This window comes from Cynocephalus volans, chromosome 18, assembly GCF_027409185.1.
Source record: "Cynocephalus volans isolate mCynVol1 chromosome 18, mCynVol1.pri, whole genome shotgun sequence".
Taxonomy (NCBI): Eukaryota; Metazoa; Chordata; class Mammalia; order Dermoptera; family Cynocephalidae; genus Cynocephalus; species Cynocephalus volans.
Genome location: NC_084477.1, coordinates 5,344,518 through 5,360,953, shown reverse-complemented (window position 1 = coordinate 5,360,953; position 16,436 = coordinate 5,344,518). Strand labels below are relative to the sequence as shown.

General features: G+C 37.5%; 1 protein-coding gene across 1 annotated transcript in view; it reads right to left on the bottom strand.

The window, feature by feature from the left end:
* SDCCAG8 (SHH signaling and ciliogenesis regulator SDCCAG8) overlaps window positions 1-16,436 on the bottom strand; it is a 209,818-nt gene that overhangs the window by 147,296 nt on the left and 46,086 nt on the right. Inside the window, exons 10-11 of the mRNA XM_063082814.1 lie at window positions 9,451-9,603; window positions 2,075-2,209 (exon numbers count right to left, since the gene is read on the bottom strand). Of these exons, the coding sequence (XP_062938884.1) occupies window positions 2,075-2,209; window positions 9,451-9,603 (288 nt within the window). The remainder of the gene's footprint in view (window positions 1-2,074; window positions 2,210-9,450; window positions 9,604-16,436) is intronic.

Sequence of the window (16,436 nt, the reverse complement as noted above, 5' to 3'; positions counted from 1 at the left end):
GAAACTTTTTAATTTTGGTATTTCTCCAAAAATGACGACTTTGGAAACTTTAGAGATTAGTTTCATCATTACTGAGGTATCAGAATATACTAAGGTATAAAATTTATATGCATTTCCTACATTCAGATGAAAATAGTTAAGAAAATAAACTAATCTGAGTTCAAAACTTATAGTGCCGTTGCAGAAAAAAAGTAAGTTTCTCCCCAGTAGCCTTCAGAAACCTAGAACAAGAATGAAATTACTAAAAATTCGACTTGAAATTCAAATGTCTTCAATGTGTAAGAGTTGATTCTTTCCACTTTCAAAAATTACAAATTTACAAAAGCTATTCATTTTAAGGCTAAATAAAAATTTTAAATTAAGCATTTTAGAAAAAAATTAGAGGGGACCTAATTCATTTTCTTTCTCACTTCTTTACTATTCTGATCTACTTGATTTACATCTGAATGAAATGGGAAAAAAGCCAAATTGATAATATCAGAAAATAATAATTACATAACCAGGATGTTTAAAACCCAACACCAATACAAACTTATTATGCAATAAATGTCTAAGCATCAGATCTTATTCAAAATTATCCTGTCCCTTAATTTTACTTTTAAAGTTCCTTTCTCTTACTATTTTCAGTTTAGCATTTACTAAATTTATCCATAACACTTAAATTCTATCTAAAATAAATCAACAATTTAAAATGAACTAGAATTATATTATTTCAGGGTTCCAAGCAACCTCAAGGTCATTTGGTCAAATCATTATTCCAATGCTTGAGGCCTTTTGGAAAGTTCTAGAGACAGAGAACTTACTCTTTACTGTACCACATTTCATCAGAAAGTTTTCTCCCTATAATGGACTGAAAACTGTCTCATCCATAAATTTTGGTTAAGCATTTCTATCCCTTGGCACCAGTCCCCTTACTTCCACCCCTGCCTCCACACAAACACATTAGGTATATTGGAAAATATGAGGTTCTGAAAGTCCTGTGTTAGTTAGCTTGAATTTTAGAAAGCAAACAGAAAATCACAGAAATTCAAGGATACAAAGGGGAGAAAATGGCTCCTTTGCCTAAAATACATAAGTTAAAATTCATTTTAATTACTAAAGCATAGAGCAAAAAATGGCATTAAAAATGCATCAGAATTTAGGAAAATATATTGAGGGGTAAAAGGCAATACGGAAAGGGTAAGTATTTCAAACAAATTATATGTATATTTAGTGGTGAAATATAAATTGATTTCATTTATTATGTTATACATTCTCATATTTCGTTTCTTAGTTTTAAAGCAATTGATTATTGATATCTAGATGGACTTCTAGTACTTCTTAAAATATGCACCTTACATGTTAATTGCAGCCAGTTAAGACCATTATTTTAGTTCTTGGTTCACATGTTAGTGACGCCCGTAGCAAAGACACTGTGGCATTTTAAAGTACAAATTTAAGCACCAATAAAATAAGAACTTATCGTTTTAGAATATTGACTTCAGAAACCAGGTCTGAAAAGGAATGGAAGGTGGAGGATTTTTTATGTTAGGCATCTTTTCACGTTGTAAATATATGTCTTTGACAGTTATAGGGCTGGCTGGTTAGTTCACTACAACAGCAGCAGTGTTATAACACTAAGGTCAAGCGTTTGGAACCTCATAGCAGCCAGCAGCCAAAGGGAAAAAAAAATCATTGACGGTTATCGTGAAGAACAACCCTATGCTATCTATGGCCAAAAAAATCACCCCTAATTAACTAATTTAGAAGTAAAAGTTTTATCACATATTCCATAATTAAAGTAATATAACTCTTATTTACAAGTCTGTCTCTGCCACTTAACCCTTAAGCTCTTCAAGGACATTATTTGTGTCTAATTCATCTTTGTATTTGCCATATCCAGGAAAGAGCCTACATACAGTAAGTAAATATGTGCCGAATGGCCATTAGGTGGACTCTTATTATTCCTGAAATGACAAAATTTTTCTACTCCAAACTTCTTCCTGATAACAGTAATTGCTTTGTATATTAAGACATTTTTTTTTTTTTCAAAGAAAACATTTACTTAACTGTTAACTAAAATCTCTTTTTGTACCTTTGTGACATCCATTTCCTGAGAAGCGAGCTGGTTTTGAATTTCCTCTAGTTGATTAATAGCTGAATTCTTATCCCTTGTAACCTTTTCCACCTGGGCCTCCAGTTGGGCAATATTCTGAGTCAGGATCAACATCTGTAAGAGGAAGCAGAAATCCTAAACAATAATGTCATTTGACAAAATAAATACTTAAAATTTCTTGAATTAATAGCTACTGGGCTCTGTCTATAATTCATTTCTCTGTGGATTGGGTATGTTCATTTGCCCACCTCCTCAACTCATCTATCCCCATGATTTGAAATATGTATTTCCCTTGTGTTCATTCCCCTGGTCTCTAATCTCACTTTGGAAAATGTATACCAAGATGACAAAAATCCAAGTTTTGGATGAAACCCTAAGGTGACAGATACCAGACACCCAAGCAAGTTATGGAACAAATTGCCATAAGTAAATTTCAGAGGTGTGGAGGAATCAGATAACTCTTAAAACCTTCTCCCTCCTTTTATGGAGGGCATAAAAGGATTGATTGTAAGCATTAGAGAGGAAGGTATCTTTGGAGAGAGCTACTGGTCTGCTGTGACTCCCACTCCTCTTACCCCAACACCAACAATGCAGTTCCCTTTGTTGGTAAAATCCCATCTGCCCTCCCATTATCTAGCTCCCCCCTATTCCTCCTACAGGACTTAACTCAGCCATTATCTCCTCTCCTCCAGGAAGCCTTCCTAGACCCCCAGTTCCCAGGACAAGTTAGGTGCCCCTTCACATACTCAGTGTTGATATTTAGCTAATGGGCACTGGAACAGTCATGTCATTGATTGTTGCTCACGCGGTACTGGTGGTTTGATGTCTTGAATAGCAAGCACTCTGGCATGTGCTCCTACAACCACCTCAGTATATACAAGTATTCCTTCACCATTCCCCAAACTCTGTACTCTTTTATCACAGTACTCATCCCACTATTTTCAGTTGTTTGTTTGTTTCCTCATTCCACCAGAAGGTCCCCAAAGGCATGTTCTTCAAGAGGCACCAAACGTTTGATGAATGAATAAATAATTAGAATAAATAACTTTTCTGAGGGACTCTATGGATATCAGATTCTTAGTTTTTCTTCTCAGGATTAGAAATGCTTTTTAGATCTTAGGCTTATCCTTTATTGCTTTTTGTTTGCAATTATGTTTTGCTCTGCTCCAAGAAGTCAAACTTTTCTAGGCTCTTAATTTCTTACCTATATTAGCAATTTGAAAATGAAGAAGAAATGCTACCTTAACCCAGAGCAAAACATATAGGGATACCTAGCAATTCTTATCTGTTAAAACAAGAACTGGTAACTGGTAAATGCAAATACAGTGATATTTGAAATTGTTGTACACTGACATGGAGTGAATTCAGTTTTACAAATGAAATCAATGACTAAAATTTTGTGATGAAAATCAACACTGAACCAAAGTTTTGGTAAAGTAAGAACTTTACATCAATAAAATCAAGATAGGTGTCTGCCTTTGAATTATATAACTAGCTAAAGTTATATGAAAACAATGAGCCCTGGTAGCTATTTTCTAATGTAGGCAGATGTATTAATGAACTCTTCTAGGGATTGTAGAGAATTGCTATATTTGACTTATGGTTGTTTACATGTCTTTATCATCAAAAGATTGTCTATAAATCTAATTTACACATAAAATTAGCTTCACTAATAACAAACTACAAAGTATCCTTGTACATTACACAATCTGAATCTAAAATTAAGGGTCAAAAGAAGTTAAATGTAACAAATCAAAAATATCAATTTAATTTCCTTAATTTAAAAATTCAAGTTCATGAGTATACATATCATGACTGTGTAATTATAGCTTTTCTGGAACCATACATCAGCAACAAACTTTAATCACCATCTACTAAAAATCAAATATTATGTATGTGGAGATATATCTGATGGTAAACATATTAACATTGTGTGGTTTTTTGAAGTAACTATACAGACATTTATTTTGCTAATTGTAAATTCTGAGTCAGTTTCTATTAAAAGCATGTAACATATCTCTCCTCTTCCTTGTGACTTCCTCCCTCTGCCACCCGTCACGTCTTTTCTCTGCCCACTACCTGTCTGCTGCCTCCTGTCACCCACTTCCTGAGGCCTCCCCTCCCATTGTCATGCCTTCTTTTTCCCCATGCCCACCATCTGGAAGTCAACATTACACTGCAGGAGCTTCTCCACCCAACATCTGCTGCAGAATCCGAAGTAACACAGACACAGCTGCAACACTGCTGGATGTCCAGGGCGCTGACATCAGGTATGTCTTTTAAACTTTGACAGGGGCAAGGAAGAGACAAGGACACCCAGGTTGGGAAAGCTTGATGGAAATTTCTGCAAAGCAGCCCCTAGTGCACTGAACATGGTGTGAAGAGGCACTCCCTATACAAGAGACACAAGAATTAAAGTTTCTACCAGTGGGCTATTTTGAAAGGAACCAACTGAGAAAATATGTGGACCATGGCAGGTGCTCAACAAATATAAGATGAATGACTGAATGAACTAACAAATCTGAGTGGCTCAGTGCAACCAAGGACCATTACTGAAGACAGCATACAAACTCACAGCAAGTACTGTTTACAGGGGAATGATTCAAACCTGTCTAGGTGAAAGGCACCTGCTTTCCTACAGCTTCCCACACAAACGGAATTTTTTTTTGTTTGTTTTAGAAAAAAAAAAAAGAAAAAGCACAAAAAGAAAGAAAATCTAAAAGTCTCGCAAGTATTCCTCCTGTTAGAAAAGCAGGATGCTTGTTCAGCACAAACTTTAACTACCTAGCACTTACAATATTATGACTAATAGGTCACTCTCTCCACTAGACTACATTTCTGTGCTAGGCAGTGTGATACACATTCTCTCTTTAAATCCCCTTAGAGAAGAAATTATGAAAAAATGAGATTCAGAAAACTAAATAACTTGTCCAAGTTCATTCAAGCTAATTAATCAAAGGTAAAGCTGGGCTTTATATGCAAGTCTGTCTGCTTTTACACACATGAAGGACCAAGAAATCTACCTAATAAGGCTACTTCTCCCTTTCTCTGAAATAGGAATGATAATAGCCACAAGCTAAAATTTATTAAATGCCCGCTGCAATCCAGGTATTATGTTAGATATTTTCAAAACATTATCTCATTTAAGCCTAACAATTCCTTGAAATAAGTATTATCAACTTTATTCCTTACTCCTCTGAAACTTAGAGAGGTTAACTGAATTGTTGAAGGTCACAGAAAGGTCAAGTTGGATTCAACCCTAAATCCTTTTACTCCAAAGCCACCCTCTGCCATTTCCTGACAGCACTTGCCTCAGTTCTGGGACCACTGTCAGCTTTTATTCATGCATCTTTGTTTAGGACAGCACATACCCCCAGTAAACTTAAGTGACTCAGGCTCAGAAATGCACTGTACTTCTGCTGCCATCCTTATTCATGAAATAATTGTCCACATAAGAGAAAGGTTCTGTTACATATGAAAGCACCTGGAAATGTGCCAGGCACATTTCAGCCTTCCCCTCTCCTTTCTTATCAGGAACTCTCATCAACATATTTTTATTATTTATTTACTTATTATTTTTCCTTTAAAAAAAATTTTTTTTTCTCCTTTTCATCAACATATTTTTAGATAGTAGAACTACTCAGCAAGATAAATGGTTTCCACTAAACAACCCATGAAACAAAAATCTAGGTGTGAACGATAGGTGGTCTTTGTCATTCTCTCTCATAAACGCTCAGTTCTCAGTTTGCAACTTTACTTCCTTATTTGGGTTGGCTATAGGCAGCATTCCTTCCCCCATACTCTGCATTTCTAAACCCTACCTATTCTTTGAAGCTCACTTAAAATGCCACTTTCTCCACAAAGCCTTCCATGATCTGTTGCAGACAGGGATGAGTTCTGACCCTCTGGATTCTCGGCATGTTAGTCATACCTTTCCAATGGCACAGGGTTTTCTTTTGCTCATATTTCATTCATTTTTGTATTCATTCATTCATTCATTCATTCAACAATTACATTTTAAGCACATTTTATGTGGGAGGAATGTGCCAAGCAATAAGGATGTTAACAGACTATACATGCAAGCGACTCACAGTGAATTAGGGGAAGCAGACTAATCAACAAAAATGTGCAATAAATTGAGTTATGAGAGCTCATCGAGGAGGATCTCAGTTTAGCTTTGGCAAGCTGTAAGAGGAGGTGGTTATCAAGAAGAACTGTGAAGAATCAGTTAAAGATGGCAGAGAAGATTTGTCTAGGCAGGGAGCAAAGCACAAGCAACATCCTGAAATGAAAAAACAGTACTGCGGACTTTCTCGTTTGCAGGTTTGGGGAAGTATAAGGTCAGTATTGGGGGGAAGCAAGGAGGAGAAATGAAAGGAAATGAGACTGGAGAGCTGATAAGAGAGGATAATACAGAGTCTTCACGTTACGCCACAGGATCCTAAGTTTTATCCAAGGTTGCAGGGATACATGAAAGGATTTTAGAGCAAGAGAGTGGCATATTGAGACGTTCGTTTATGAAAGACTGTCCTGGCTGTGGTTTAGAGGACAGATGGGAAAGAGCTGAGACTGGAGGCAAGGACACCACAGGGGCTGTAGGAACCATCCAAGGGTGAGATATGGGCAGCAGTGGGATGGAGAGACAGGGCAATGTAAAATGCTTAGGGGCCTCAATCTCTACAACTTGGTGATGATGAGATGCGTGGGGTGAGGGAGAAGACAAGGATGAGAAGATTTCTGTGTTGGGAAACTGGATGAATAGGGGCTCCACTGGGATAGGAAAGATGGAAAGGAAAGCTGGTTTGGGATCTCAGGAGAGAGTGAAAGATTTAGAAATCAATACCATATGTATGGAATTAAAGCCACAATAGTGCCAAAGATACCTACATCTGTAGCTGTCTGCTAAACTACAGAACCTTGTACCAAGCTGCTTCCTGGACGTGTCTCCTTCATTGTCTCAAACACACTTTGAACTCAGAGTAACCTAAAAGGCACACATTATCATTCTCCCAAATCCAAAATATAGATGCAGAGAAATAATGGAAAGAGAGCCTTTTAAGGAGAAAAAGAGCAAAAAAGAAAAATTTGCTAAATACTGCATGAGGAGGTCTTCAGTGAACATAACAATGGTAATGTCACCAGCTGTGGGCACAGAAGCTAAAACGCAGCAGGCCAAAAAGTAAATGGGAGGTGAGAAAATAAAGACAACATGCATGGACAAATCTTTCAAGAAACTCGACTATTAAGAGAAACAGTAAGGAGGGGTATGGGATTACTAAAGTGCTTTCTAACCTCGGCTGCACAATGGAATCACCTGGGCAACTTTAAAAAATACCGACACCTGGGTCCTAATGTAATTGGTTTGGGGTGCCGTTTGGGCAATGAGACTTTTAGAATTTCTTGCATAGCAAAGATTGAGAACCACAAGATTAGAAGAAAGAGGCTAGAGTGAAGGAAAGGCTGAAGATTCACAAGAGAGGAGGGACAAATGAACTGAGCTCCCTGAGGTGGGGAAAGGGGAGGGGACCCCCGGGAAGGTGAAAGGATTAGGATTAAGCCTTCTCCATTCTGATAGGGTTTGGATGTTTGGATGTGGGTGAAATTTAAGGCAGAGGTGAGGGGGAAGATAGAGGCGGTTATCACCTAATGGCTTCAATTTTCTTTGTTAGGTAAGTAAGGCTGTCTGCTGAGAATGAGGGGAAAGGGGTATGGTAGAGAACTTGAGGAGAATAAAAGTAATTTGAAATAGTCCTTGAAAAATGGTTCCAAGACACCGTCACCTCCCACCTGGACTACTGTGATCACCTCCCACCTGATCTCCGGGCATCTATTCCGGTTCTCCTTGCAATCTACTGACAAAGTGATTTTTCTCAAATACAAATGGCATCATGACACTGTCCAAATGGCTTCCTATCACTTTTTGGATAAAATTTTAAAATTCTTCACATGGCTTTTAAGGCCATTAATAATTTGGTTCCTGAATACTTCTTCAATTTCTCCAAACTCATTCCCTACTACTCTGCCCCTCGCCCTCTATGCTCCGGCCATGGTCCCCCCCGACACCAAACCTTCATGGCTTTATCATAATGATAATTAAACATTCATTTATAAAAGTATTTGTTTAATGTCTAACTCTTTCACTACTCTGTGAGCTTCACAAGGGAATTGCATCGGTCATCAGACTACCACATCCCCAGTCCCTCCAGTTAATATCTGTTGAACGCTGGATAAACGGAAGAGAGAGGAAGGCATCGGAGGTCTGCTAGAAAGCACTGAAAGAACAATTCTGGACACTGAAGGCTCTGAGTGTACAGCGGTGCCATCTGCAAGGCTGTGGGATTTTCACCAGTTGAGATAACCAATCCAGGGCAGAGAAGAGAGGCAGTTAGATTGACCTGTAGTAGGATTTTGACAGACAATTTTTAAAAAAGGTAAAGACGACAAGGGAGCCTACAGTAAATGCCTCAGTTTGTCGGTGAGACTAGAAACTCACTGGGCAGAAGTTGTGGTTTTTCTTTTTATATATCCTTAGGCCCGCATATTGCCTTGCATATGGGAGATACGCAGTAGACACTTGCTAAATGAGTTCATAAACACACATTGGAATATGATAACAACACAGCACTTAAGGGACAAGCTGTAAGTCCACTTTGTAAAAAAACGTAACACCGTTGTTTTGTTTACTTTATAGAACACATCTTGCTCAATATTACTCTATTATAGCAATGTTTAAGCTAGGTTCAACTCAACTCTGTATTCCAGTTTGTTACTACTTTTCAAACACTGCCCATGTCATGATATCTATTCCTTTTGCCTTTAATTTCTCCCTAGCAAGTATTAATCTGGTGATGGTTATTATTCATCATGTAATTTGTCAGAAGTGATTTCATACAGTATGTATAATCACTTTTTCTTGGTTACTGGGTTTCTTTCAAGTGTTTTATCTTCTGCATGTTTAATTTTGGGGTACGGGATAAGGTGGGGGAGTCATCTCTCCTTGATTTAGCCAAAGTTGAAATAAAATGTGGGTGTCTTCAGAGCACCTGCTCTCCTCTGGCAAATGTGAGAGAGAGAATCAAACAGAATGGCAGGATTAAAGTAAATTTCACAATTTCATAATATAGAATCTAGCCGATTATTTTATTTTAAAAGGTCAGAGAATAAAGTTTATTGAGAAATATTTGAAAAAACAGCATTTTTATGAGCTCTAAATTATAAAAAATTTGACTACTTATACATAACAAAGGTTTTAAAATTTAAGTTCATTCAAGAACTGTAGCGCATAGATTCATCAATGACATGAAACAAACAAACATTTCTTCAGCCAAGTGGATGACAACGGAGTCCTTAAGTACCTTTGATCCCACGTCCTCCCTTTCTTTTGCTCTTTCCTTCTTCATCATCTCTTTCTCAAACGCCCTTTTCTCTTGCTGAGATGCAAGTTCTTTTTCAATTCGCTCTTTCCGCCTCTCCAGCTCATTCTTCAACTGCTCACACTGGATTAAAGCCTGCCAGAATAAGACAGAGTGAAATGGGACTTTGGAATTTGAAAAAAATAAGGAGAAAATGAGACAATTAAGCTTTTTAAAATTTTATTTAAGATAGTTAAAACTCACTATAAAATCCATTAGCATAATTTTGTATTTATCATCCCCATTTACTGATTTAAAACAGTATCCAAATGTTACATTTATTCACATATTTCAATTTTCACAATTAAAGCTATGTTAACAAATTAACTAGAAAATTCAGGTAAAGGACCTTGATGAGGGCCAAGGATAAGTCAGAATTTTGAAAAAGGGTTCAGAAAAACCAAGTGGTTGGTAATAACAATTGTATATCATGTTTAGACAGCATGAAACATGTAAGTATCCAATTTAACTGATTTCTCATTTGTTCATGGTTAAAAATTACTGAATATATCATTACACAAAGGCATCTATTATTTAACACTATATAATAATCAAGTGTCCTAAAATATAACTAAGATAAGATTTGGTTCACTCCCCCTAAACACACAATTAAAGTAAAAATTAGGTAATAATGAAAAGTTAAAATAAGGAAAGACTTAAAACAGCATTCACTATCTAGTTTTATGAAAACTGTCATCTTCCATTTCTGATAAAAGTCCATAGTTGTTCTTTAGTCTTAAATTTCCCTCTCTGCATTTCCAGAAATTCCTTTTGGCCACATTTATGATATCTCTATGTATAATACCCAATAATAAAATATGACTTCAAAATCCCAAATTTTAAAAATCTCAATTAAATTAAGAAGCAATGATATCTTAATCTTATCCCAGTGGCTCTTATCTACAATATCCACCTCACCCAACCTCTCTTTTCCCCTGAATTGGTAGAAAGAAACCCAAGTTACATATGACTTACATGCTGTATGATTATAAATTGGATAGTCACGTTTGTTGTTAATGGAGCCGGAAATGGTCTCGGTAAGCACTGTAAGTCTTATGCATAATTTTGCTTCCCTCTGGTGAAAGCTTTAATAACAACAGATGAATCTAAGATACGTAAATTTTTCCTCTCTTTGTAAAGTATTAAACTTCAATTTCTTTTGGTCTCTTCTGGAATATTTCTGTATTCCTAAGCATAAAAGTAATTGTCTCCCATTGTCAATTGCCTCAGATTAACTGATAGACAAATACAGTAAAATTATCTTAGTGAGTTATTCTCAGGTACAGTCCTGGTTGAGAATGCCTGGAAGAGGAAATTTTAAAGTAGATTTTAAAAGAAATGAAAAGTATAATTTTTCTATAATTTAGACTCATGGAGCTTGAAATAACATGAATTAGTGACTTTTGTGCTCCAAAATGCAATTGCTCCTGTGAAAAATATTTTATATGAACTTAATAAAAATGTTCATAAATTTTGCTCATATAATGGATACTACTGGTATGATTGAATAAAATAATTATTGAATATCAACTATATATCCAATCAGAAGGTTTTCAATTGAACCAAAACTCAGGAGTTAACATCATTAAGAACAGGAACAGTGGAAAAGACTGCTGAAGATCTAAAAACCAGGCTACCATGAAAAGCAACTGAAGAATCAATTCAAAGAATTCAATCAGTTCAGTAACGAGGAATAGTAAATGATCCTTATAGGATGAGGCCTAATGCCAAGAAACGAGGATACAGTAAAAAGTCATAAATCATGTGAACCACGGCTGAAGACTTGCTTTTGTGCCATGGCCTTCTGTCTGTTAGGACTAGACACCACCAATGGGTGGTGATGAGCAATGAAAGGAGCAATGAAACACTGAATAAAAATATTAGGTTATAACTGGTTATTGATGTCTCTTGGTATGTAACTGATACTGAACCAAAAGAGGCATGCAAAGGGGCTTAAAGACCTCATGCTCCTCAACCGCTCAAAATCACAGGCATTTATAGAGCTAAATCATGAGTGGGGGTCCTGAGAGTCGTGGGAGAATCTGGTCAGGGGTGAGGTCAGCGTAATTATTCCTGGCATCCTGACTAAGTTCCTCCTTGGCTCCTTTGAGTCTGGAGGTGTACAGACTTCAAAGGTGGCTTGTAGTTGTTTGTTATCTGCAAAGACAACTTGAAGAGAGGGGTTACAAATGTTATTTTAAGCCATAAGGCATTCATTTAAGGAACAAACACCCTGACCTTCAGATCAAGTCGAAGCCTAAGGAAATATATGTTTAATCAACTCTACTCATATATTATCATTAACAGAATTTCTTACTCCTAAGAATCCAGCCTGTCCTGCTATGTCAAGCAGATTTTCTTTTGCTATTTCCCCCTTCCCCTAGTCAAGGCCTGTTCTGACGGGGTTAGTGGAATAGCGAGGGGAAATCAGGGTCTGTCCCCCAGTTTCATAACCAATGATTCCAAATAATATAATAGTTTTTACTTCTATTTGCATTGATTTTTATATGCCTACTCACAAAGAAGAGAACAATAGGACTTCATCATACTTGGAATTTAAAAAGTGATTTAATCTTTCTAAAGATCTCTCTCTTACAACAGATGTCACACTAGAAGATTTGAGTCTACTAGACGAATATTTGTATACTATTTCCATTAAAGCTTTCTCTTTTAGTTCTAGGGCTCCCTCTCCTAGTTTCCAGAATCCCAGCTGATTGGGTACCCCCTGTTCATACTCAGATAACCATTCAGTAAAGTCATAATAACTGAATTCTCAAAGGCTAGGTCAGTAAACAGTCATTCATAATTAAACAATAGATCTTTATAGGTGACCAAGTTAATTTGGGGCCTGTGGCTGCCATTTCTCCTAGTAGTTCTTAAGATAGTGGCTTCTTCTTATATAATATACTTATTTTCTTATAAAATCCTCAGGCATTTTCACTGCCACTATAAATGTAAATATATAATATAAAATAATCCCTTCTAGTTAGCATGCAGTATGAAAATGGCACACTAGATGGCAACAAATGTCAAGGAACTATAGAACAAAGTAACCACTTCATAGCTCAGTAACAAAAGTAGCTGGTTTTAAAATTGACCTATCTATGCCATCTGACTTTTTAATGCTTTCAGAAAGCAAAATTCCTAATGTATTTTAACACACCTCCTAGATAAAAACCACTAGACTTGCATTACATTTTGTAAATTGCTTAGTAATCAATCCTTGCATTCATTATTACTAATTAAGTGAAAATGCTGTAGATTCGAAATACACAAATAGCTTCGCTCGTTTTTAACTGTTAAATTTTTTAAAGCACTAATGACAAAAGTTCACATTAATATTTAAAACTAATAATTGGCTTTCATTCAATTTAACAAACATTTATTGTGCAATTAATATGTAAGTGGTCATGTGAGGAATACAATGATAGATGTCACAGACCTGACTTTCAAGGTCTTTTGGTGAAGACAGCAATGTAAATAGAAACCAAATTTATAAACCACATCAGCAGGAATACAGATGAGGAAGAGATTAATTCAAACAGGGGGCTAGGAAAAACTTTTGGGAAGACTGCTGTTTGAGTTGTCTTATAGTCTGAACAGATATTTCACAGGTGGATACAGGCTGGAAAAGAATGGCATGAAGAAACTCATGAAAATGGTCAATTATAGGTCATGTTCTGGGATCAATACAGGTTATACGAAAGAGCATAATGAAAGATAAGTCTAGAAAAGTTACAATGGGGCCAGATTGTGAAAGATCTGGAAGGTCACACAAAGGAATTTGTCTTTACAATTCAGAAAGGCCATGGCAGCAATGTGAAAAATACATGCACTGGAATTAGAAGAAACCTGACAGAAAGCAATTAGAAAGCAACTGCAATAGTCTGCATAAGAATATGTGAAGACTTAAATCGGGGTGGGGTACAAGAAAGGAAAGGTGAGCATAGCTAAATAGGCGACTCTGGACAGAGAGAAAGAACTTGGCAAGTGATAGATATCAAGAGAGAGGGATAGGAAGAGCTAAAGTTTTTAGGACACAAGCCAGGGCTGTTGCTAAGATGGTGATGCCATTATTTGAAAAAGGCAATACAGAAAAGGGTAGAAGGAAAAGGAGTGGTAGATGGGAAGGTGGAGAGAATTCATAAGTTGGTTGTATAGCATTTCAGATGCTAGTGGAATATCATCCACGTAAAGAGATCTAATAGCAGCAAGAAATGTAGGTCTGGGGCTTGGAAGAGCACTTAGAGCTAAAGGCACAATGTGGGGATGTTCAAAGGAAGGCAATATTTGGCCATGAGAGAAGACATGAATCCAGAAAATCAAGGCAACACAGGAGCAGGGCTAGCAACTAACTCTGAGGGATGTCCATATTGAAAGCTTGTAGAAAACAAGTTAAGAGATATAAGAGTAGACAAGAAGAATACAAAGAGGACCCATGAGAGTAAAATATGAGCTAAATCAAGGGAAAGAGATGACATGTTATCATAGGACGGTTAATAGCTTCCAAAACTACAGAGTTTGAGTCAAAAGAGGATTAAGATGAGCTCACTGAGTTTTGTAATCAGGAAGTGACTAGTACCATTAAGCAAGCAATTCACCAGCATGAAATCAGACGATTTGTTCAAAATTTGACTGCAATGTGTTCAGAAGCAAAAGGAAAGCCATTAGGGTAGACAACGGTTTTGAAAGGTCTGACAGTGAAATGATAGACAGAGGTAGTAAACTCAAGCGGAAGTTGATCACGTGAAGGCTGTTTTTTGCTTTTTTAAACAAGAATAACAGCTGTAGATTGGATGGGGGGATAACAGTGGAGAGCGAGGGACGGAGAATGCAAGAAAGATGTGCTAAGAGATGGCTCAGGGTCCCTGAAAACCTAGAAGTAGGAGACATCAAGAACTTAGAAAAAGAGATTCATATTGGGAAATAAGAGGGCCAGAAAAGTGAGAAAAAATGAGAAGACACATTTGGAGGATGAGATGTTTAGGAGGCTCCTGTCAGCTGATCCTGATCTCAGTAAAGTGAGAAGCAGGTCGTCTGTCGAGAGTATGGTGTACAAGGGGAATTGGGGAAATGAGGAAGAGGAGTTTCTGTGTAGAGTAGACAAGGCGGTCAACTGCACAGGTAAGCACTGCTGAACAGTACTTATAACTACCGAAGGTGACCGGTAACACTCTCCAGGAGAACTCATTCAGTGGCTTCTGTAAGCAACCTTCTTCAGCAGTGCTTGGTAGGCCAAAAGTAGCCAAAGAAAAAAAGACTGATTGGGTTTAATTTTCACTGGGCACTGGCAAAGGAGGTAAACTAGGAAGACAATGAAGGAATTCTAGAATGCAGAGTTGCAATTCCCTTAGTCGGTGGATATTTACTGAGTACCTATTATGTGTTGAGCACTACACAAGATGCTAGGGATTTAATAGTGAACACAATAATAATACATTTTGATAAATACTGTAATAAGGATTGGTTCTCAACTGAGGGTGAATTTGCTCTCGAGGAGACATTTGGCGATGTCCGGAGACACTTTTGGTTGTCACAACTTGGGAAGGGGATGTGTGTTGGTGGCATCTAGTAGGTAGAGGCCAGGAATGCTGCTAAACATACTACAATATGCATGACAGTCTCCAAAACAAAGAATTATGTTCCTAAAATGTCAATGCCAAGGTTAAGAAACCCTGCTATGAAGGCACATATGAGGCACAAATCTGGACCTGAGAGAACAGAGGTTTTCTAGAGAGAGTGCCATGTAAGCTAAGCCACAAAAGGATGAAGAAAACATCCACGCCGTGGAGTGGAGAAGAATTTGCATGGCATATACAAAGACCAGAGGCTGAATAATCACTGGGATTATAACCATCACCACCACAGACATTTATTGAGGAGATATTTTGTGCCAGGGTTTCTACAGGATAACTAATATACATTTTAAACTGCAGTCCTCATTAATAATCGTATGAGTCAGGTATTATCTTCAGATGAAGAAAAACTGAGGCACAGAGAAGTTAAATAACTGTCCAAGGTCACACAGCCAGTGAGTCTAGGTCTGGCTAACTCTCACAATCTCGTGCTCAATCATTAAAGTCTCCTGACTCTGCTGGGGGACGAGGTGTGAGAGGAGAATGATAAGAAGCAACACTGGAGGGGAAAAGGGAGCCACATTACGACAGACCTCGTAAGCATGCGGAGGAGTTTGGAGACCAAAGGCAGTGCGAATTCACTGAAGGACTTTAAAGTGGAGAGTCCCATGATCAAATCTGTCTTTATGAAAGCTCACTGTGGCTGCAGGACAGGGACTGGAGCAAAGGAAGGGAGACAAGTTAGGAGGCTGTTGCAACATGTAAATTCAGAGAGTACCACAAACTGAACAAGAAGTGTTAGTGAGGAAAGAATTCAAGAAAACTTCAGAAACTAAGATTGGCACTTAGGGATTGGTTAGGGGTTAAGGAAGGGACAACGTCCGGTTGTCCAGTAAGAGCACGCTAGTGGACAAAGGCTCTCTTCAGTGAGTTGGAGAACACAGAAGGTGCTGCAAATCTGGAGGAGTGAATATAAAGAGTTCCGTTTGAGATGGCAGAATTCATATTTAAGTAGGAAGGAAAGCAGACCAGCCTGGAGATAACAAATAAAAAGAGAGGAGGCTGAAAAACTAGAAGCAGGAACGAGAACATGGAGCAGATTTCTCTACATAAAGAGGGAAGTAGAGAAAATGCTCTGGTCAGAGAGAGCCGTTTCAGAGTTTAAGATATTAGGGGCACTTCAGTTCACGTGGGCGTTACAGAACAGTAGGGGGAAAATATTATTTAAGGAGACTGAAACGTGTTGCTATTGCATTTACAGTCACCAATCATTTAACAATTGGGATACCTTCTCAGAAATGTGTCATTAGGTGATTTAGTCATTGTGTGACATCACAGAGTGTACTTACACAA